This window comes from Larus michahellis, chromosome 3 (assembly GCF_964199755.1).
Source record: "Larus michahellis chromosome 3, bLarMic1.1, whole genome shotgun sequence".
Lineage (NCBI taxonomy): Eukaryota > Metazoa > Chordata > Aves > Charadriiformes > Laridae > Larus > Larus michahellis.
The window spans coordinates 81,144,594-81,169,747 of NC_133898.1; the positions used below are offsets into that span (position 1 = coordinate 81,144,594).

A 25,154-nucleotide genomic window follows, 5' to 3' on the forward strand; every position below is an offset into this window, starting at 1 on the left:
CACATTTTTGAGACCATTTGAGAAAACAGGAACTGAAAGGGCCATTTAATTGAATTAGCCTACAATAATCTACTGCTTTCAATCTGAGTTTGCAACTGCACTACATGACAAATTACTAAATCATGAGAGATTCAACACAATTGGGACTATACCATCCCATGACTAAAAGGTTATAGTAATTAAGTTTACTTTCATACAACACTAAAAGGTAGTTTACTACACCCAGTCCTGTTTGTGGATAAATAGATTATTCCAGATTCCAGAAGCTTATTATGCATGTTGCAACTCTAACACTGAAGTTTGCAATGTTACATTACTTTCTAAAAGGCATAAAAGCTAGAAAAATATTATTTGGAATACGATTTTCTAATTTCACTGATAATCACAAATGAAAGAAAAATGTTAGAATTCAACTAATCAGAATGCCTGTCAGAGAGGGCATTGAAGGAACACTTAATTCTTATCTGGATGATGTTGTTCTTTTCTGGTACAATTCGTTTGCTTACAACCAGGGTACTTCGAACAGTTGACTTCTCAAACTACACTGCACCCTCTACTTTTTTCAAATGCTAGAATTAAAAATATGCATGAAAAAATTTTTTTACCTAAACCTGTAAGGTTTTTTCAAGTTACTGTAAAATTAATTGCCTTGTATTTCTACGTGGAAACCTTGGTTTTCTTCTAAGTTTTAGTTACTAACTTGATCCTGAGAACATTTTTTTAATTCTTCACTCTTCGATTACCTAGGTAACATATTACAAATTTATAGGTACAGAAAATCTATAGAAAAGCTAAGCCACTTATCATGAACTAGGGTGAAACTGCATTCAAAGTTATCTTTCCTACAAGTCCAAGTCTTATCTACTGGATCAGTATCTCCAGGCAAGTCACTTAACCGATACATGTCCTACTTCTTCTCATCTGTACAACTTAATTAGTAGTGATTATCCTAAGAGCTTTGAGGTCAACAGATGAAACCATTTTCTTAAAAGTATAAATTCTTTTTAGAATCATGTATTTTTTATGACTGACAAACAGAACAAGTGTGGCTAAGTGATTTATTTATCAGGCACTGTTAGAAGGCCACTTGTAATCTTGTTCTGAATCTGATATACAGTATGACTTCAAGCAAATCACTAAAATTTTCTGTGTCTGCTTACTATGGGTACACAAAATTCATACACATTAAAAGAAGTTTCTCAGATCATAAACACAAGGCAATGCTGGCTCGTGAACTGTCTAGCCCTCACGTTTTTATTTGTATTTTAAACACTATGTGATGGGTAGTAACAATAATAAGCACAGCATAGCAAATCAGAATCTTGTTCTAAAAATGCTTCCTTTATCTCTGTTTTCTGAGAAAACATCAAGAATAAAATGATCTCTCTCAAAGTGCCACATTAACAGCCTTGCAGATGCCACGTTTAAATTTCACTGAAATGAATCTTTTAAAATTTCATACTAAAAATGCTGTAAATACAACATTGAACGCTATATTTCAACAACGTCGTCTTCAAACATGAGGAATGCATAAAGCACCAAAAAAGTTTGGCTCAAATGGGATTAAATACCAAAACCATACGTAAACTGGGGAAAGCATGCAGCACCTTTATGAAAGTTTCGTTTTTCCTATTGACTTCAGTAAATACTAACATTTGTTCGTGTACTCAACTACCAGTTCGCCTAGGTGACAAGACGGCCTTTTTTCAGTCAGTGTTCTTTCTTCTTTTTGTAAGATCTTTTTCAGAACAAATTATTTTATTACTCAAACACGTGCATATCTGGACTAGCCTTGCGAGCAGACCACATCTCCAAATGTGGATGTGGAACTTTGCTCAAGCTTCCACCTAACCTAAGTGGCTGGCATAACAGTGAACAGCTTCAGAGATTGGTTCCATCCCGTACTTATCAGTACAGGTGATACTGCAAGCGTGCTGCCTTTTAGTCCTAGGAATTGATGAAGCCATACCTTATTGCCACTGCAAACAATGAGACCATATCACCGAAATAAACAGGTTCTCCATTTCTCATTTAATTTGGGCAAATATGATACTCAAATTACATTAATTACATTCAGAAACAGTACTTTAAATGCTGCGCTCTCACATCTTGTTACATACACAGAATTGTCACTAACAAAAGCAGCAACTTCAGCCGAAGAAACCAGAGATGATTTAAGTATTTCTAGCCAGTGTCCAACTCTCCATTTTAAAATTTACATACGTTTCTAAATAATCGCTGTCTACTAGAAAAAAAAAAAAAGCAACTTCCCTCCCTGGCTATGCAGCTTTTGTGAAAAAGAGTCATAGAGAACTGGCAAAGTATTTAGCACTCACTGTTTCTCAGCCTGACATGTGTTAGACTGTCCTTTGATGATTCTTTTAGATCTTTCTCATGACTTCTAAAAACACTACGCATTTTTTTTCAGTTATTTTGCATAAGGTATGGCTCAGCATTTTTCAATAAGATTTTTTCTTAGCAATGCTGTCCAGGAGAAGTAGAACAGTATCAGTGATTGATACAAGCTAGTGAAGGAGTAAGCTAATATTTTACAACTTTTTTCCTCAAAGAATAGCTTGTTTACTTGGTGTGCCTTGCTTTTTAGATTAAATTTTGTCTTTTCTAGCACAGTTAGTAGCTTCTATTCATGCAAGACAATTACATGCATCAGAACTTGCATTTTGTTTGAAGTCCTCAGGAACACCACAAGAAATACTCCACTTGAAGCCTTCTACTTGGATTTGCCAGTTTCCTTCTATTTGTTGAAGCCATTCTATCCATCTTTTTAACGGCTCTATTACAGCTACCTGTGTCTCTATTGATCTACAAATGTCACTGGAAATTTCAGCGTTACATGTGTACATTTTCTAAACACTTCTTACATCAGTTCACTAACTTTTATCAAATGAGGCCTGCACAGGATATGAGATAAACACTTCATCAGATCAGAATACTCATTTGATATCCACCAGATTTTACTGGATTATTTGGAAATTATCGTATCTCTGACATAAAATCATAGTACTGATTATTGAAGCATCACAAGTAAGATGTTTTTCAAATAATGGCTTAAAAGAAAGCACTTAAAACTAAATTTACCTGAGAAAGCATTACTATAGTATCTTGAGAGTGTTTGCATAATATCTTTGGAATGCTGAGTCCACGGAGCTATCTTTCTATAGGTTTTTACTCTGTGGACAAGCTGAGAACCTCCGTATTGCAGAGAAAGCGTGTCTCCATGATCTTCATATAATTCTTCAAATAATCTGAAGAAAAAGAAAAATGTGACAACTATCAAACTGCTAAAAAGAGGTTTTAAGGAAAAAAAAAGTATTATAATAACAGTCTCTGTTTAACGAGCAGTATGTTTTCTTCTCCTAAGTACTTCTCACAGTTAGAAAAACAAGTATTTCATTAAAACATGCTATTAACTTACAAGCACTAAAATTTAAAGCTATGTCTCTATTCTTTAGTCAGATAAATAGTGGAAATTTTATTCAAATACAATAATCACTAAGAAGGATTAGATTGTAAGATTTTAATTGATTTGTAATATATCAGAATGCATTCACACTACCGAATATGCACTTCTGCAGATTCGGGGAGATTAACATGTCGTACTAGCATGCAGGGAGAACAGAAACCATATACCCTCACAAACTAAGATATTTTAAATACACTAAATGGGATAGAACATGTCAATATCTCAAGGCTATGTTTTCTGTCAAGTCCACGGGGAATGAAGCTAACATCAACATATCTTTCAAAAAGTCTCCCTAGTTATGACAATGATGGACCAAAAGTACAAAGAGAATAAACATGACTTCTAAGAAGTATGAAGGGCAGTCAGATATCATTAGCTGGGACTGGAAAAACATGATCAGCATCAAGTAGTTGTCAGTAGACTCCAAATTAAGAACAGTCCAAATAACAAAAATTATCAAGAAGCACCCCATCAACGGCAAAACCAAGACAACGGTCTCAGAAAACATGGCTACCCTAAGGAGATGACATCCAGTCCAAAAGATAACAGATTGAAAAGTGCTTCTCAGAAATGGGGACTATGGCCTTGCTGCAGCAAGGCAATGGATGATGTCTTGCTAAAAGAGGCTGAAAGTGTAGTTAAGAGGCAAAAAAAACAAAATAGAAGAAATCAAAACCCAAAAAACAACCAACCACTAAACCTGTGGAAATGTACTTCACATCAGTATATCAAGACACGATAACTCAGGCATCTGCATGTGATACACTGTAATATCGGAGAAGTGGAGTGGAGAGGAAGGCAGAAACAAATAAAACAGCACAACAGCAGCAACACCACAATCACCATAAAAAAAACCAACAAAAGCATTCCTTTAAGAAAGTTTCCAATAAAGGGATAGTGCTGCATAAGTAACCCAGCAACCATCTGACTGAAGTCCTCCTCAAAAGGTTCTATATGACGAACACTTATCTGAGCAGCAAATCTATTTCTGTAAAGACAAAGTGGCATCCAGCAAATCTTCTGCCCATGGTCAAGTATGAAAAGCTCCATTAGAAAGACAGAGCTGCTGATTAACTTAAAAAAAAAAAACACAAACAAACAAAAAACAAACAAAAAAACCCCAAAAAACAACACCACAAAACCACCACCAAACAAAACAAAAACGCCCAAACCACTTGCCTCCACACAAATTGTTAAGAGCTCATGATGCCATGGATGAGAATCTTCTGTTTGTTTCTTCGGTTTTACTGTGTTGTAGTTGTTTTGAAACAAGGGGAAAGACAGTAAGTAAATCCTGGTCAACTAAAAGCTAGAAAACCAGTTGAAGAAAACAACTGGTAGGTAAAAGGATGATACCTCTCAGAAATTTTCCAGTAAACCATGGGGGATAGATTAACAGAGTTGCAATGACCCTGCAATAAAGGTTCACAGAAAGCAGACAACGTTAAATTCATTAAGGATGTTGATCCACTTGATTTGGAAAGGACTTGTAGAATTAAATTATCCTTCCACAGCCCCAAAATACTAAGCCTGCAGTCAAAGACAGACTAGTCTTCTGTAGAGAAAAAAGTAGTTAACTACATATGATGAAATGAGCTGCTAGGGGACACTTTGTCTAGGAAACTTCCTAGATAGGACAACAATTACACTAAAGGAATCACTAAGAAATATAGCTCGCAGAAATGGCCCTGTGTGGCAAAGTCATTAAGAAGATTAATCTTGCTAGACACAAAATTGGACTGATCAAGATGCATGTTTTTTTCATCCTTCAGAATGGCCGAGTGAAATTACATACTGACTTCAGAAATCTATTTCAATAGAAATTCTGGACTGTAGCCAGCAGTGAGACCATATGAGAAAAATCAGAAGTATAGGAAGGACGGTCAAAGAACGTGATGAAGAAAAGTTAGTATTTCAGACACATTAGCTAAATTACGGAATACAGACGGCTACAGGTTACCCTTTTGGCCAACTAGAAGAGCGTAAATGAAGAGGCAGAGTATGCAGGAAGCAGATATTATGTGTGAGACAATGCAGGAGGTCAAAGTGAGAGACCGCACAATGGAGAGAAAGTACAACACATGCCTGTCTTCAGATTTTGTTGCACTTTGAAGCAGGATTTTTTAATTATTCTGAATTCAGTAATTCAGAAACAAGTCTTAGCAGATGACAAAACCAGTTTCAGCCAGGCATACAATCTAGTGCAATAGAGAAGAAAAAAAATAAATAAAACGCGGCCAGATAAAAGTAACCTCTTAAGCCAGACTAATAGCTGCATTTCAGAGAGATAATGACAAATAAAGTATCAGGAAAATAAGAGACAAAGCAACTACTATAATCTTAATAGATGATGGTAAGAGATGGAAATTTGTGTGGTTGGGGCATAGAGGGAAGAGGGGGACGGAAGAAGAGACAGGAAATATGGAACACTTGCAGCAGGAAGGAACAGAGGAAATTTGGGAGGGTAGAGGAAGGGCAAAGGTGGTGAAGCTTAAGGAAAGATAGCAAAATGCAGCCTGATGTGCTGAAATGAGTGGTAGCTGTAGAGGACACTACAGAGAGCAGAGATAAGCGACTTGTCCATCTCCTGATCCCCTCTAGTTAGCATCCAACAGTCCTGATTGCCAAATCCCCAGGGGGCTGCACAGCAACTGGTATTTAAAGCAGCAGATGCTTATTCCCAGAGGTAAGCATCCATCACCTAGCAGCCGGGACATGGTGGAGGAGAGGCACTGCTAGCGCACTAAGGAAGTCAGGCAGCAGGTGTTCATCCTGGCCATTGGGCAGAGGCCAGGCAGGAGCCACCCCTCGCACAGTGAAGCAACACGCTGCATTTGAAATTGATTCTGTGGCACATACCTGCTCCTGGCACCAGGCAAGTGCTCAAAGCTAATGGGAGAAAGGAGAGGAGCTGACGGTACGTCTCAAGTAAAGGGGTGGGGAGACTGAGTACTTCGTCTTTTTTAAAATACAAGTTGCATCTCCACCTTCTAAAACTAATAAACTACTAGTCAAAAGCAGCAATGAAGTCATGAGTTTCACAGTCACAACAGGTATAAGGAATAAAAACAAATCAACTCAAGGACTCTTACATTAATTTCTGAAGCATATTCACAAGTTAGGTAGCTTAAGTCCCCCTGACCTTCAGAGCATTTCAATTTAAATGCTGGGTTTTCTTAAATGGTTTGAGGATGCTTGAATAAGTATTGCTGATACTTGGTTCGAGAGAACAACTTTGCTGAAAACTTTTCTTCAATAAATCAAAAAGAACAAAATTATTCCAAGGGAAAAAGTAGGAAATAGCAAGGTAAGATGTACTTCTACACAAATATCAGTTTGGCATTCTCCATAAAAGCATGTATTTGTTTCAGGATTTTTTGGGTTGTTTCTTTTGTTTGTTTGGTTTCATGTTGGTTTTTTTGGGGGGAAGATGGAGAGGGGATGGGGTGTTCTTGTGGGTTTTTTTGGGTTTTTTTTGGTTTTTTTTTTTTTTTTTTTTTTTTTTTTCCCATTTTGCTTCAAGCAAGTGAAGTCAGTGTAAGAGACTGGGGCAGGTTTTTTGTTACATTTAAAACGGAAACTCTTTGCTTTAAGTTTAGGCATACAAGTAGAATGAAGTCAAGCAGTTATCTTGCAAGAAGCCTGATTAACATACTTTTCCAGAAGAGCACGTTTTCAGCATGACTGGATTTTCTCAAGAAAATTTCAAGTATGGATGATTTTTGAAACATGCACACATAAACATTTTTAAATCATTCCAAAAGAAAGAATTGCACTCCTCTACATAGACATATTTTTTCCTAAAAACCTTGACACTTTATTAAAAAAATAAAAATATTACACACTTTATTAATATATCTTACCTAACAGCATCCGTATCAAATTGTAAATTAGGTTTATCAATCAATCCCAATGAATAGAGTTGGTATGCCAAAGCACATTTTCCCACCATAAACTGGGCTGTGTTAGTGCGATCCAAACAGTCCACACAATTGGTTCGGAGAACTCCGGTCTGGTAAAGCAATCCAAATGAGACTTTTCTTAAACAACAAATTACTACACTCATAATTATTACTTTTTTCCCCTACTGTCCCAAGACTTGTCAAATCTCAAATACTGAATTTTATATCAGTTCACAAAAATTTAAGCAAAGACATTTTTAAAAAACATTAAAAAGCAATTTATCTCTAACGAGCTACATTAGACTGCTGCAAGCCCTACTTTCAAAATATTCTGGCTTCTAGCATCACACAAACCGCAATCTCCTTCAACTTACAAACAGCCCTAAAGATTTAACTTAAAAAGAAAGACTGTGTTATTTCAGTAAAGGTGGTCTTATTTTCAACTATGTTGTAACTACTGCAAAAAATAAAGAACGCTTTCAGCCTGCTGTGGTTCTACTGTGATGGTGCTTTTATTTTAAGCTTTCCATATCTGGAGTAACACACGTGAACATTTTGTTGAAGATCTCCATCATGCACATATTCTTTTATGCTGCTTGCATCACCATTTTTCAATTCTGTAATGCACATGGAAAGTTTTTTTACAATATGAACAGCTGCAAGAATCATATTTTAATATAGCAGCATGGGGGATTCTTCTGCTCAAATACATGAGCATATACTCATACTACAGACTACATACAAGCTAGCTGGCTAAACTTTTATTATCTTAAAAAAGAAGCATTTTTTGGGTGTGAAGCACAAGATATCTATTCCAAGACAAGAAGAACTGTGATCCAAATGCTTACATAGTATGCCTATGGTGACTACCTCATATAATTAAGTGGAAAGATAGAAAAAATAATTATACCCCTAATACAGGTAAACCTGTAAGACTAATATTAAAAAAAATTAGCTAGCCTTGATATGTTTTAAAATAAAACAGATCAAAATCTGTCTACTCTGCTGTTTATCTGCCCTCAAGAAACATATCCCAGTGATCAGCTAGTAAAGGAATGGTCACATGCTTTCCAACTTACATGAACCACAAAATTGAACGGCAAGTCAAAAGCAACTAATGCTTCTTAAGAATACACCGTGTCCCAAGCATGCAATCATAACATTCAAGTATTACTTGAACGTTATATTCAAGTTACTCTATAGTCCAGTCAGGACTTTTCTGACGTTAAAGAATGCAGTGTTTCAGTTGTATTTTCTTTTTAGTGATGGAAATTACAACAAAGTACAGAATAGTCAGCAGTGGTGAAAATTCTTTTAATAACCCATTTTCATGTGTATGAATATGTCACCAGACTTAAGCATGTTTACTCCACATCTCTTCTATCTAACATTGTATTATGCTGTTCGTTAAAATGCTGCTGCCGTTAGCTGTAGCGCGACTGGTGCTGCTACACTGGTAGCACTACAGACTAAGTAGCAATAGAAAGTAGTTTAAAATATGAGCATTTCTCAGACTACCTCCAGCAAAAATACAGTTTCAACAGCATAAGGTTTTGCGGTACCACCTAAGAACCTTAAGCCCTATTTCCCAGTTGGGTTTCTGGGATGGACCGCAATAATGCTGTTATTATAAACATTAATTTAAAAGCAATCTGTGAATCACCAATTGGATATTTAAGCGAAATGGTTCACTGGTCCTTTGGGAGAGCTGATCTACATCACTGTAACTATGAATTAGTAAAGTATATTTTAGTACCTGCAAGCGACCAGTGGAAACAACATAACCTCCCAGTTCGTTCCACCTGAAAGGGAAACAAAACAGAATTACTTACAAATCTTTAAAAAAGCAAAAAACAGATCATACCATGTATTGATCTGCTCAGTGAAAAAGGGTGACAATTAAAAACCTGACACAAAGCAAATCTGATATCCCTGAATAGCAAAAAGCAGTGAAAGCTCTATGCAATAGTAAGATTTTGTATTTAAACTGCATTTCAAAAAAATCTAGCCTAAAGCAGAAATATTCTAAAGCCATACAAAATATTTCCTTTGCTCTCCATAAAACAGAGTTAGAGCAACAGAAGTGTTGCTAGATCGGCTCTTGAGTACACAAAAATTGCAGTAGGTACAATGCCAATGACTGGAAGGTAGAGCCATAACATACACTGTAGCACAAGCTGGTTGATTTAAGTCTTGCCCTCATACTGATTTCTAGACATACACGCTGAATACATACACACACATTGTCCAGGCCTTGCAATTCTATACAGGCCTTAGCTGTACCCCCGAGCTAGAGAATGTGAACGAGAAGTTAATGACATTTTGAGGCAGAGGAGCCATTATGCTTGGTGCAAGTAACCACTGAACTACCGAATATTTTCAAGTTAGTAGGGTGACCCAGCCTGACCGGAGCACTGCTATGGCAAGCCTATATACTACATTCGAGACTCACGGGACTATCTCTACAGAACACAGCATTACATGGACGTACTGGATCTTGTTCGTGCTAGACTGCAGTGGCCACATTTGCTGCGCTGCATGGCAGAAACAAGCTCTAAGAGAGCCTAAGAAAGTTTTAGTTCAGACTGTTTCTAAATGAAGATAAGCTAAAAAGACAAGGATGCTCTTAAAGTAAAATAGGAATGCCCATTTGGGTAGTGATGAATTAGGTCCCTAATGTGAAAACTTGAATCAAAAACTTACTGAACTTTTAACGTGGAAGTTATTTTTACTTCTGGATTTTCAGGACTGATAGAATTCAGCTGAATAAATAACTGTACTTCAGCAGCAGTCTAAGCAAATACAGTTTTTATTTAAAAAAAAAATTTAAATTTTGTATGCATGAATACCATAAAATCCACTGGAAGACACCGGACTCTGTAACATTTAGATCATAGTTATCTTATTAGTATGCCTGAAAAGAAGCCACTTATTAAATTCCAGATGATGTTTGCTTTGTTAAATTTATCCCCAAATTTAGAATTACTTTGGTTAAAGTGAAAAAAACTCCAAAACTTTATATAATACACATGGCACAAATTACAAGTAACAAATAACGGTTTCAAGTAAGAATTCGTTATAAGTAGAACAGCAGCAGCATGATTGTACTCTCTATAGATTTTTCACTGTATTAGTATTTCTTAGAACATGCTTCTGACTGCAATCCTTTTAGCTATAACTTCGTAACTAATTCTGTTTTTTCATATTAGTTTAAGCCTTAAAATAAGAAATAATGTATTAGACGTAGAAATTCCAGTCAACTTTCCAAGGAATAGATATTGTTCATTATGCATCGATTAAATTATACATACTTTTCATCTGGCCGCAAGATACTGCAGTAGGAATCAGGTCGATTTACAAAAAATCCAGTCTTCTTTACTACACTTTCTGCAATCACATTGAGTCTATCAAGAACATTGCAAAGTTTGCTGAGGAGAGAAAATAAACAAACCACATGGTCAAGACACATTAATGATAAAAAATTTTCACTGCTTGGAAAGTCTTTTAATAACAAAAATGATTTAAAGGAAGACTCACATCACAGTTTCATTTATCCAACAGTAATTATGTCTATTGTTTTCTTAGATTTTACAGACTTGGGAAACAGACACTGATGGTATCCCAGCAATTTTGTTTATTTATTAATAAAACATACTCCATAAACTAGAAGTGAAAGACTTCAAAAATCTAAAATTCCTTGACTTTTATATCACATTAATTTTCCTCTACCAAACTTTCTGCGATTCACAAAATAAGAATGAGGCAGATAAGGATATACGATTATGCTAAATCATACTCCTTCGTTTTGTTTGCAAGGTGCTGTTTTGTTCAGTAACATTTGTTTCTGTGGGTGGCCTTCACAATGTCCTGCATCTCCTGTTCAGATCAGGGCACCCATCCATTCATTGTTGGGGACTTTAACTTCCATTTACTCATAATTTTACTCTCAAAAGATTTCACTACAGTGTTTACATTTCAACTAACAAAAACAATTATCTATTTTTTAAAGATTGCTTATACTGAGATGGAAGCAGTATTTTGGAACATTTCCACTGGTACTACTTTCCAGCAAACTTACTTCAAAACTACATGTTAAAGCAAACACGTTCTCAGTATTCCTGAAACTGTCAATTCCTTAGGCAGACACATATATTATCTTCCAATCTTAAATATCTCTTGCTTGCATAAATAATTAATCTTGTTCAAGGTCATCAGGTATCCTTTTTATTTCTGTATTAAGGTGGGTATGTATATAAATACACCTCGAGTTTACAGCAAAAAGGGGAATCCTTTTATCACCTAGTATCATTTCCCACATAGGGCAGACCACTAAACTTCATCAGCCTCACTCCATATGAAACCCAAGAACTTGCATCTAGCATATCTTCTGAAAGGAAATCTAGCCTTATTTTAAGACTTGCTATTTAATCATAACACAAACAACTGCATATACACCTAGCTGTACACAATACCATTTTAGAATAAAAACATAGCGTGAAACCATGTCAAATTTTAAAGTAACAGTTTCACACCCACATGACCAACTGCATCAGCCAACCTGTAATCTCAAACAGTGAATAAGGATTGTTTTCCAAAGCTTTTTTCATAAAATTTTAATCAACAAACATTAATTATGTTCCTGCCCTTTGATCTAAACCAGGTTTTCCATTGTTACTGACATAGTAACAGATACCTGAAAGGTGATCCAACAATTCTTACCATTCTTCTAGAATTTTTGGCATTATAAAATACAGTAGACATACGCAGGTCAGAGAACTTCACAACCAAGTTGTGTGTTACTTAAGAATAGCAAACTATACCTGTAGATTTAAAATGTTGGTGTCTTGTAAATATTTCTACATTTAGGAAAACATTCAACCTTTTCACATGTAGTAGTACAGCATTCTATTGTCCAAAATTACAGAATAAAAAGTTACAGAACACATTTGCCTTTCTAATATACATGCTTCTAATAATCTAATTGTTTTATAACATTGAAATTAATGCCCTCATTTCCTTTTGGAAGAGGAAATGAAAAAGACAGATTGATATGAAACCCCTTGTTTTCCAAAATTTTCCAACTCAATACATTCAATGACTGAAATGTAAAACCTGACAAAATGCAGTATTTTGACTAATTCAAAATAAAATTGAATGTTGATAGGGGTTTTTGTGGCCTTTCTCTAAAATTTTCCTTTGCAGAGAATTTCAAAGTTTTCAGGTCTTGCTCCACTTTGGTAAGAAACCAAAGAAAACATTAAAAATCCTTCAAAAAGCTGAGGTTTTATTCTGTCCGTAAATCTTAATAAAATTCTCTCATCATTCCTAATCTACATTCAACTGAAAAGAAAGATACTCAGTAGCATGCAGTTATTTGTACTGTGGCTAAGAGCGCTATTACAAAGAAGGATCTTTTCTACCTTTTAGTGTATTTGGCCATATCCCAGGGTATGTATATAATTGCATGCTCTGGGGGTAAAAACTGGTTGAGATATGTCACAGCAGCAACAAGTTCTTCACTAAGAATCCGTTCATGCTTTCTTTTTTCACGTTCCTTTAGCAAGAAGAAAAGGAAGGTAACATTACAATTTTCGTTAACAAATCTATGTAACCTGTATACATGTACATATAAGAGAAATTAAAAGTGGAAGCCCTAACAACAGCAGGCAGAACTTCGTAACTAGTACAAATAAATTAAGAACGGAAGAGACAGAAAAATCTAAATGTTCTGGGTTTTTAATAATTGATCTATATTAATAGCAAAAGTTACCCATCTCAACTGTGAATAATCATTGTCTGAAAAATGGAATCCCATAAAAGCAAAGAAGAGCATAAGGAAACTGCCCAGGGAAGTGGCTGAATCGACATTCCTGGAGGTATTTAAAAGACCGCTAGACGTGGTGCTTAGGGACATGGTTTAGTGGTGGTTTTGTCAGTGTTAGATTGATGGTTGGACTCTATATCACAGAGTCCCTTCCAACCTAGATGATTCTATGAAACAAAGTGCTAACATGGAGGAAATGGACAAAGACAAAAGAGAAAGAAAAACACAGGCAAAAAGGAAAACGTCTCATTCAATTCTGAGATACAAGAGGACCCAGGCAAATTTTTCTCCATTACTGACAGGAGATGCGGAACAGCAGCTTCCATCTCCTAGCCTTGCAATAATTTAAAAAAAAATTGAATTATCTTGACATTCTCTGAATATACAATACGTTTTGGCACTCTATATGCCAAAACATGCATGGCTTTCCTCTCAACTTCATCCAAACTAAAACCCGTTCTGAACTTACGTTACAGAAACTGCTTTAAATATGTAATAGCAGTCACAAATAAACAACCCCAAAGGAAGCCTAATACATTCAGTACTAGTTAACAAGTTTCTAGGATAAAGGAGGTCATAGATTTATGTTTTATCAACACTTACGAAATCAAATAATAAAAGGACTGGAGATAGAAGCACTTAGCATTTGTGTAAAAGCAACCGCAACATCCAAACAAAGGTGTTCAGGTTCGGGGGCTTCGCCCCCTGGCAACTTTATTAATTTTTTGATTTTATTTTTTTTTAAGTGGTACATGAAGTCAGAAAGGAACATGAACTTTAGCATCTTAATATTGAGCATCTACAGAGATGGAAAGAAAGAGATGCATTTTAAGCCACCATATCAAAAGCCCTGTGAATAAAAGCATATAATAATTCACGTGTCAAGGTCATGTGAGCTCAGACTCACAGTATAACAATGGCTTTTGAAAGCTATGGCTGCAGGAGATAAAATCATTTTCTTGTCAACAAATGCCATCCTAAGTTGATTCCACAGACTATTGGAGAGTCTAAAAAGCACTCCTATACAGGAAAGCTTCTAGAAATAGAAAACAGTTTATATAGTTGCCATTTATTACAACTTAAGAGTTTTAAAAGCCTTCCTTTTGTATTTTCCCTATTTTTTATAATAGGAACAGATCCTACATGCACATAAAAGATCCTTTTTTTCTACTGAATACAGTTCAACAACATGATAAATTAAGTATTTTTTTAAAGACAAAAAAGGAATAAGAGACGATTCAAGCAAAACAAATCAATATATTAAACTCAAATATGCAAATAGACACCACCGCAGAAAACATCTGGATCAGAACAGAAAAAAAAAAAAAACAAAACAAAAATCTGCAACACAAATACAAGATGTAATAACCAAAGTTACAGTGCCACCCAGAATACAGGCTTTGTACCACAGCCTCTCACACAGCAGTGAACTGAACTACTGCAGCAATCATGAAGCTCCCCCCGTTAGTCCAGCCCTGCTGCCAACGGCACTGCCCATTAGCTACATCAGATGCTTCAGTTCCCTCCCCCACTCATACTTCCATGACTCTACCAAACCAAGCAAACAACAGAAGATAAGTCTTTATCTTCAATATTTCAATTGTAATATTTCAAATAACTCGGTCATCCGCCTCAAGAAGCCTACAAACTTCACTTTGCACGGAACCACATATTTTAGCATTTTTTAGTGCTAAATTAAATTTAGTGGTTAATTTATTTGGACTTACTCACATCTAAGGGGTAATAACAAAAACCTGAAAAAAAACAACAAAAGGATGCTAGAAGTCTATCAACATGGAAGACTTCTTTTTTTGAAGGGCTGTTGTGGAAGCAGTTAGGGAGTTACACACTATTCCATGAAGGATGAGATTTATGGAGAAAATACATAATTTACAAGGTAGTATTAGTTCACAGGACAACCAAAATCACACAGAGACTGTACAGAAATAAGCATCATATCAAAAAGTAGAAAACACATAAAACATATTCAAAATATTGTACCTTCACAAGATTCAAAATAATAATGGGAGAGCCAAATCTCTGAAGCATTTGGTCGAAGTGAAGAGCAGCAACATGCGCAAAAGGATCTGCTTGGTCCACTGCAACAAATAGATATATTCAGGACTATATTAAGCAAGCTGTAGTCACTTAAATCATTTTCCCTTAAAAATACTCTTCACAAAATACATACTAATTCTGCAACAGTTATGATACAATTACATGGTCTCTCCTCTTCTCATGCAAAAGCTGTTAAAAAAATCTTCCCTTTTCCAAACTGGAAGTGACTTAACCAAAACTTTCATGCGATGCTTACAAAGTGAAATTATTCTGGCCCCATTAAACTTAGCCCAGATGCTTTCCACCATTTTCAACAGGTTCAAAATTGTATCCACAATACTAAGATAAAAGCAACTAACTTTGTATACAACATAATAAGCACAAAGAAAGCGGACACCTTCAAACAGAAGTTCTTTGTATTCCATTTCTGAATGTGAAGTCTAAGATGGAGATTTTTTTTCTATTCCATTTCATCAAATGCAGCTTTTTATATGGTTGAATGTTTGTATGCCATCATGTTTATCATGAAGAACACTGGTTTACCTTAAATTATGACTTCCCCAAAACCAAATGCATAGGCAATTTGTTCATTTTTGCAAATTTAGTTTTCACTTATGCTTGCAGGTGTTGCTTTAGGACAGCACCAACCACAAACTATCACAAAGAATAATTTGTACATACACGTTATGGGTGGCTTAGGCATCATAGTTGAAATATCTTGAGACCAGTACAGAGGGACAGATCCTCGAACCTGAACATAGGAAGAATAACTTCCTGCAGAAAATGACATAACTGAAGCATCATAAAGTATTTGTTCGGTTTCCACTTCATTAGCAACATCTCCCTAAAACAAACAGAAATACACACGATGTAGACATGACACTTCAGAGCTGCATGCATTACAGAGAACTGATCATTACAAACAGGGTACAATTAAACTGTAAAACACCAAATCACTGTAGCGAGAACACCATGAAGCTTAAATTCCCATTTGTCTCCCTAAATGTATATTATTAGATTATTTTTTTCCTCTATTTAGGAAATAACATTATCTCTAAGCGTAAGAAAAAGAACTGCTGGTTAAGACTTATTATTTTAAAAACAGCTTTATTATCTGAATTAAAAATGTAATGATAGCTGTGATAACATTACCTAATAGCATAATTTACAACGAAAGCCCTAACAACCTTCGAAAACATTTCAGTTCTCCAGTCAGTCAAGCTTAAGCTTACATATTGTTGGAGGGGCAGGGGGGAACCCCTAAAATCACATTTAATTTACCTCGCAGTTTGCTCCTCGTTTCAGAAAACGTGTTCCAGCAAATTTGCTTGATCTTCTGGCTATCAGAGTGACATATATAGGCCGACCATATATTAACAGTTCTTGAAAGAGAAGTTAAGGTTTACATGTCACATGCGATTTTTCGTTTGCTTACTTCATGCAAGCAAAAATGAATTCTAAAAAAGGTGTATGAAGGTGAAACATCTGGTTTACTAAAGTCTCCTTAACAGAGATGAGTATCACTTCCAAATTTCTATTGCAGCTGGAAGAAAGCATTGCCCTTTTCAACAATCATTTTGAAAAACTTTAAAAAGGGAATCTGCGCTACAATACATCAATTACTTTTCACAACATTCATAGGAGAAGTATTTCTATTTTATGAAGTGACAATGGAGGTGAAATAGGTACAGAATTCACCCTGGGCCGCAAATACTGCTTTTGTGAATACTAGGATTAAAGCCTGGGAGCTTCTATTTTCAGATCAGGTATATTAGTCACCCTAATTGTTTGGAAAAGTAGATACATTTGCAGCTACTTAAGTAACATCAAGTGAAAGCTAGAAGCACACAGCTATGGATGCTGTGGTGGCTGTCTTTCAGGCTTTTTATTTTTCATTAAAAACAAAAAAGACAGAATAAGATGTCTAGCGTGACTATCACTGCTTCCTTAGCAGAAGGGAGACACAGGAAAGAGGGAAGAAGACATTTTCTCATCAAATACCTAAAGCAAAGACTGTTGTCACTCACAAAGCAGCTGCAGGCATAATGCTGGTGGTCAGATCCACAGCTACCTTTGATTAAGAAAGACCCCAGATGAAGTAGTGGGATATAAAAACAGATCTAGCTTTCCGTCTAGGGACCTAGCCAATGACCAGCACCCTTACAATCACGAAAAAAACAAAATCAAATTTTGCAAAGACACCACTAACCTTAATTCATAATTGTATTTGCTTCCCCAGACATTTTTCTGACAGGCTTTTGAACTAACATGATACTGATGATGATTAAAATATAGTGTCTCTGTAATATACTAAATTCTTATCAATTAAGATGTTGAGATGGCATTTCTTTATGTGATATGTATTTGGTATTTTTCTCTTCCCTACTACAATGTACACAGACCCATTTACCCATTTTAAAGAATATATAGTCAGGAAAAAAGATTTTCAGATGTTCTAGTGTTAATTCTCTTCACACAGCAGGCATAAAGTTCTATCATCATCTGCAACAGAAACAGAATTTTTGCAAATCTCAGTTACTAAAAAGATGTTTTAAAGGAGATTTGTAAGAGAACATGCCTATGTCAGCAATTCAGTTCCGTTTAGCTTTTTTCCCCTTCCTCAAATATCAGTGAAAAATACAACTGAGCCTTAAAATCCTCTCAAGCACTTTATTACTAAACCCCATGCTTACAACCAGCGCCTCGCTGAGAATGCAGTCTACATGTCAGGACCCTGTAATAAGAAAATAACCATATTTCCTGTTTAGCCATAAACCCTAGAAAAGTAATACAGATGAAAAATTCTAAAATTGAAAGGTATTTACATGACAAGGAAATAATTCAATGTATTTCATACCTTCAAACTTTTTAAAAGTCGATAAACTAACATTCATTACAACACTAAAAGGATACTCGACTGCCCACAGAATCCGTGAATAATATACAGCAGCCAGTCACGATGAACAGTATTTTTTACTGCCTCCAGAAGTTTGCCATTCCACACATACTTTTCGTAAGGCTTACTGCAAACCCCAAATACACCTAGGAAGTTGTTACAATAAAAATTCATTAGCAATTAAGAAACAAACTCACCTGTATTGAGCTGTTTTAAAATCCAGGTCACTGGACCTTTATTTTGATTTTCCCTCAACTGCAACTCAGCATATCATTTACTCGCATCCTTGTGGTTTACTAAACACAGATAACTTAAGGCACGTGCTAAAGTTCAGCATTTACAAAGATTTCCAATTTTTCTATGATTGCCACTCACTGATATTTGAGTGCTTTCATGCAGAAATTTCCAGTACTTCCAGTACTGAAAAAGAGATCTCTGCATGGTAGCAACAGAGAATTTGATAATACAGGAAATAAATCAAGTAATGAATTACAGTTAAGGCAAAAACACTCTCATAGTAGGACTTCATAAGCTTTTCAGCTCTACATCACGTCTGGAGTTACCTATTAGGCTCTGGAAGATCATGCATAACCCTGGCCCCCTTTACAAAAAGCATTCTCACATAATTTAGCCTGATTTTCTTAATTTGCAGTGACACCAAGAAATGCAGCCATTGTTGACCTGCAAATTAAAATTCAATTTCTGATCTATCTGGAACCTGAGCCTTTTTCTGTTTCAAAAACCAGGACCATGATGACAACTGGCACTAAAAGGTGGTGAAGGGAACTGAATAAGCCTGAAGCTTAAAGAGAAGGAATAGGCCAAGAACTTTATTAGCCATATTTTTTTGTCTAGGTTTTTCAAATACAGCTTCTGGCAGGATGAGTTATATTGTCACAGTACGTATGTCAATTATAGCAGCCAAATGTTCTTCTGGGAGAAAAAGATGAGTCCTCCCAACAGACCTAGTCACCCAACTTAGCACAAGCCCAGGGAAGATCAATGCTTTTGGTGAAGGAGTGTATATATTCAGTGGAACCTGGCCACAAACCCTTGATCAGCTCTTTCTGATTTCTAATAGTATTACTTTAGTGATAATTTGTTCTTGAATGACAGGCAGCTATTTCTTACATATATTCTATCATATGAACAGATATGTTGCTGATATCTACTGGAAATGGAGTTGCGTATGCTATCAGCATGTGCTGATGGGGTCAAGGTTATGGCATCTTTATCTGCCAATGTTTTCATGAAGAGGTGGAAGCCACGATGCCATTTTAGGGATTCCTGAGGGATCTTACAAGTAAGAGCCTTTGCAGAGGGGGAATTCTTGTTCCCTCCACTCTTTACAGTCATTTCTGATACCCTGATATATACGACCCTGTTACTAATACCTTTTTCAGGCATGGGGGTGGGTAGAAACTTGGGAGGGGTGGTCTCTTTTCTTTAAAAGAAAATACATTATTTGATTATTTTTCAAATTTTCCATAGGATTTAGGGCATACTGGATACACAGCACTATTTTTTACTTTTAAACTTTTAAATGACAATACACTAGATGTTTACAACTATTTAACACAGTAAGTTCTCGTATCAAAGATGATTAGATATTTACCTAACATTCATTATAATTTTTTGAGTTGTAGTCAGTGTAAGTCTATTCTAGGGTGTCAAAAATGAACAGGTGGACAGTGTACAAGTTTGTCTTGCATAAATTTGGGTTGGGGGTCGTTTTGGACATTTCGATATTTTAATTATATGCTTGTCAGACCTTCAGAGGCCCCTCTGGAGACGCAGAAAGCAGGACTAATAAATTCCTTCTTCAGTGCCTCAGAAGATTCACTTTGGGTTAGAAGAGATAGCATGAACTGCATGACTCACCTTCTATGTCAAAGAACCAAATTTACTTTAGGATAGGTACTATATTTTGTGTGCAACAGAGGTTACACAGCAGGTGACTACAAATATAGGTGGTAATGCAGAGAGGCTTTATAACCAATACAAGCACAGATCCAGGCTCTATGTTGCATCTAAGCTGGCTTTCACATCAAGTTGATAGTGTTAAACAAAATAGTAGCAAACTTCCTCTACCCTATTGTTTTCTTACCAGTGATGTATTTAAAAGGCATGGTGTCTATTACTACCTAAGAAGCTTAGTTGTAGCTCCACAGCTGTTTAAGACCACTTTTACAGCAATGTATTCATTATGAATCAAAGGCAGCACTGTTATTGCTAACATTTCATGATTAAACAAGTGGTGTCACATGTACAATAATAAAAAGTAAAAAAAAATAAAATTTCATTTTTTGTCAAGCATTCAGATAATTAGTACAAGTCACAGGGCAATGAAACATTAAAAAAACAACATCAACAGAATGAAATCCAATATTAAGAATTTCAGGGGAATTAATTTTTATTTTTTTTTTTGAAGGGCGAAGCAAAAGTTTTCCTGGCTGGCTGGTCAACTTCACACTCTTATGAACATGTTAGAGCCAAAGTGAAGGCTGTAGTTTTCAACTAAAATCAATAATTTTTCTTAGACTTCCTGATAGAGCTTACTACATCAAGTTGATACTAATTTCATACAATTCCTCTGCCATCAATATTTTCCAATATGAAACAAAAAAGATTTATTAATACTTAATTAGGTATTACTTCCCACTCTCTTTGTAATTCACTCGTATTTGGAGTTTTACAAGTCAGTTGAAGAATCAATTAATGAAAAATGTCAGCATGCTCAATTATCTCCTTGAGTTGCAATTTAAATTAACAAAACAATGATGAATCACCTCTAGAAATTGCATTGTTCAAATTCAAATGTCTGTAATTGACACTTTATGTAATCTTTTATTAACTCACAACTGTTATGAGACTACTGATCAATAGAGAAGACCCAAGTGTTTCTCAGAAGTAAACTGAAATAGAACATATTCTAAATGTTCTCATGACCAACAACATTAGCTTAGTTAGGCATATTGGCTTACCACTTCCACCCTGTGTTGAAAGTCCTTCATCTTCAAATATATCAAAACTCTCTTGTCGGGTCTGAGTTGTTTCAGTTCTTAATGTCTCAAGTGGCATTCTCAGGACAGTAAGATTATACTGAAGGGAGTGAGACAGATCATAGCTGTAACTGATAGACAGTTATCGCTTATTAATAATTGCAGATGCACAGGACTGTTCTGAAAGCCTTTACTCTCCATCTGTACTTATATTTAACACAGTACTACTTTATCCATTAAAAAAAAAAAAAGACTTCTAAACAACATACACAGATTCTGAATCTATAATGGCAAATGATACAAATGATTTCCAAAAGATGCTTTACAAACATAGAAATTGTTTACAGTACAATAGCTGAAAAGTCCATATACATAGACAACCTCATTTTTCTGAGGTTTAATTGCTACTCTCTGATTCAAATGTTTTCCTATAACTAACTCCTAATTCTGTTCAGAATTTATATGAAAACCATGCAGAAAAATATGCTATGATTTCAGCCAAGAACAATTTAAATTAAGCTGATGTGTTTATCAGAGAGTCTATAAGAACCTTCTTTCCCCTCTATGCACAATCACAGAAGCAGTATACATTCATCATCTCCAAGCAGAAAAAAAAAAACTTGAAAGTTGTACAATGTTGGGGCTGGGAGACAAAGCATGGAAGAAAAACATGGATTTTATATTGTGAAAAAGCCTTTCCATGCAAAACCACAAAGCAGACATGAAACTTTGGTAGGTTTCGTCTTCACAGATACAGTCGTGACAAAAAGCTTTTATTTTCCAAGAGGGAGTGTGTTCTAGACTGATATACCTTTTGGTACTTGCAAGAGGGTTTTTTTATTTTGTCTTGAGTTTTTTTTTTAAGTCTTAAAGTCTTCTAACTACTACTGCCAAGTTTATCGCTACATTTCCCCCATTTTTCTGCTGTCCCAAAAATCTCAGGTGTAATAGTAGCTGGGACACAGAAGCTTGGCTCAGGTATGGCATTTATGAAGCAGTAAGCAAGAAAACTAGTAATGCCTAGAATCATAGAATGGTTTGGGTTGGAAGGGACCTTAAAGATCATCTAGTTCCAACCCCACTGCCGTGGGCAGGGACACCTCCCACTAGACCAGGCTGCTCAAAGCCCCATCCAACCTGGTCCTGAACACTTCCAGGGATGGGGCATCCACAACTTCCCTGGAGAATCTGTCTCTCCACCCTCACAGTAAGGAATTTGTTTCTAATATCTAATCTAAATCTACCCTCTTTTGGTTTAAAAATGTTACCCCTCATCCTATCACTACGCACCCTGATAAAGAGTCCCTCCCCATCTTTCCTGTAGGCCCCCTTTAAGTACTGGAAGGCTGCTGTAAGGTGTCCCCAGAGAAGGCCCTACAAAATATGCATCCCACACAGGGTATATCTTAGATAAGGACCTATTTCTGTATCTTTGTTTCTGAAATGAAGCAAAGCTTTATTTCTGGAAAATAAGATCAAGAAAGAAAAACAGACAGGACAAGCAAACCCCCTGAAATATACTACTTTCCCAAAGAAAAAAGTTCTGCATAATCCGACAAAGGTGAACAGTCAGTGGAAACAGTCATTTCAGTGTCTACCTTCTACCACGTCACTAATATTTCTACAGTTTTTCAACTTCATGGAGACTGCATTCCTAATCAATTTGTTGGAGAAAGTAGGTTCAAAAGACACAGATGAAAATGGACAAGCAGTGTGATCACATCTTGTTTCCCCAGAACACCAACCAAAAGCAGAATCTTAAAGGAAGTGTAAGTATACAATTTTATAACAGAAAATGGAATTAGTAGCAAATACTTACCTAAAATAGAAGTTGCTAGAAAGGTCCACATTTTGAAAGATTCTCAGATACCTAGCAAAATAATTCAATTTAAAAGGAAAGTTATTCCTTTAACCAGACAGACCCCAAGAAGTCATTCAGAGGATCTCAGAAATTAAACTATATATTAATCTTGACTCCTGCCATAAGTTCTCTAGCTATCTTACTGTAATAGTTTGGGTAAGTAATTCCACTAGAATGTCAGCATCTGGATTAAATACATCAAATAGCCTTTTTTGTTCATCCAGCATCTAATCATATAAATATTGTTTTGCTAGGTAGTTGTAGATACAGTTATAGTTCTATTTTCCAGATATGTGGGTCAAATTCTCTAGGACTTCCACAAGTAAACTCTCAACAGTACTATACAATAATTAAATGTTTTCAAAGTTATTCTCCAATAAATGAAAAAGAAAAGAAATACCTACTTCAACGTGTCATACACTTGCAAATTCTCAGAAGAAGCCATAATGCTGTCTATGAAAGATAAGATGGCTAACACGATAAATATATATAGGTGTAGCCCAAACCATGACAACAGTTTAGATAATGTGGTCTGCTGCATTCTACGAGGGGAGACTGAGGTTTATGATCAGTCATATCTTAAAGTGAAAATGTTTTTAATAGCTACCATTGGCTTGATTTTTTACTTGACATCAGTTTATCAAAATCCAACACAACTTTTAGACTATTCACACTTGGTACAGACTGAAAAGCAGTTTACTGATATAATTTGCCAGGTATTTCAAAGAAGTAGTTACCCCACTGTGAAAAAAACACCACCAAGATGTACTTGTACATTACATGCAAAATTCCCTGCTGATCAAAGGCCCAAATGTCTGTCTTTGAAAAGAAGTCACAGAAAGGAAAAAAAGAAGCTAAACTTACCAGTGGGTCAGTTTATCACCCTTTACAACACCCACATTCACAAGATGAGAATCACTAAATTAAATAATCTACTCAGCACTTCTTGAAGGGCACAAAACCTGTCTTCGGGTGAGATTAACATGATGCTAGAGCTACTAACAAAAGAACAGTACCCCAAATAATATAAACCAGTATTAGCATTACTTTGCTCTTGTGGGATCAATGTTTCTATTGGATGCTTCCTGGTGCACATTTGGTAGGATATAGCTTTAACATGTAGGTGACATGGAGATGCGGACAAAAGCTCTGAAAGACTGTAACAGCTGTATTTACCCTCCAGGTTAGAGGCCACAGAACTTGCGGCCCACTCGCCATTCTTCCACGCTAATTTATCAACTAAGATAAAATGGCCTGAATGACACACATATTAACAGAAGGAATTCTATAGCCGAAATTTCTAGTTCTCTATTGCTTAGAAAATACTCAAAAAGTACACACTGTTTACCACCATTACTTACCTGGCTTCATCAGGATGAGTGACTCTTACAGAGTCATTAGGAATGTAGATCATATTCGTATCTTCTATTTTATATATTGCATGACCTCCAATATCTGCCATTTTTCTTCTTTTTGTTATTAACACAATGTAATAGCCTTCTAAAAACCTGACAAAACCTGTTAAAACAGCATTCAAATGCTATTAGTTGGATGTTTGCATTGATTTGATCAAACGTATTTTGAAAAACGGAATCAGAATTGTTTCAAGACCTTACAGAATTTTTCTTTGCTCTTAATGTTGCATGTATAATGTGCATATATATACACATACAAAAGTACACATATACATAGACACAGAGTCTTACAATTCACTCCCAGTAAGCATTAATCAATAGTTGAGGGTTTTTTTCCCCTTCCACTGGGCATATTTTTAATATTAGGTAGCAGAGTTAAGATGCTGAAAATTCAGAGTAAGTTGCTGCCTAAAGATACTTGTATTTGCTTTTTATAGGACTCTCGTTCGGAGCAAGGCATACCCTAGTTACTTCAGACACCAAAAGGTGAATTTCCCAGGGCAAGGAGGAATCCCAGTCCCCAGTTTTCTTTTCAGGTTTATGTATTCTATACTGGGGAGGGGCACAGAACAGCAAAAGGAGTTGAGGGTACTACAACACCTTTGAGCTCTCTCTCCTTAACAGCAGAGAATTAAATTCCCTGTCTACAGCAGCATCCCCCTCAGACTAGCCATTCAAAGCATCAAGGGTAATCCTTTCTTTCTACTTCCTC

At 35.8% G+C, this 25,154-nt stretch overlaps 1 protein-coding gene across 1 annotated transcript in view; it reads right to left on the bottom strand.

Moving 5' to 3' along the window:
- Nucleotides 1–25,154, bottom strand: part of FIG4 (FIG4 phosphoinositide 5-phosphatase) — a 72,859-nt gene that overhangs the window by 32,673 nt on the left and 15,032 nt on the right. Inside the window, exons 4-15 of the mRNA XM_074580967.1 lie at nucleotides 24,389–24,545; nucleotides 22,986–23,036; nucleotides 21,149–21,297; nucleotides 18,182–18,310; nucleotides 16,550–16,650; nucleotides 15,950–16,112; nucleotides 15,212–15,309; nucleotides 12,807–12,940; nucleotides 10,698–10,814; nucleotides 9,143–9,188; nucleotides 7,348–7,496; nucleotides 3,100–3,266 (exon numbers count right to left, since the gene is read on the bottom strand). Of these exons, the coding sequence (XP_074437068.1) occupies nucleotides 3,100–3,266; nucleotides 7,348–7,496; nucleotides 9,143–9,188; nucleotides 10,698–10,814; nucleotides 12,807–12,940; nucleotides 15,212–15,309; nucleotides 15,950–16,112; nucleotides 16,550–16,650; nucleotides 18,182–18,310; nucleotides 21,149–21,297; nucleotides 22,986–23,036; nucleotides 24,389–24,545 (1,461 nt within the window). The remainder of the gene's footprint in view (nucleotides 1–3,099; nucleotides 3,267–7,347; nucleotides 7,497–9,142; nucleotides 9,189–10,697; nucleotides 10,815–12,806; nucleotides 12,941–15,211; nucleotides 15,310–15,949; nucleotides 16,113–16,549; nucleotides 16,651–18,181; nucleotides 18,311–21,148; nucleotides 21,298–22,985; nucleotides 23,037–24,388; nucleotides 24,546–25,154) is intronic.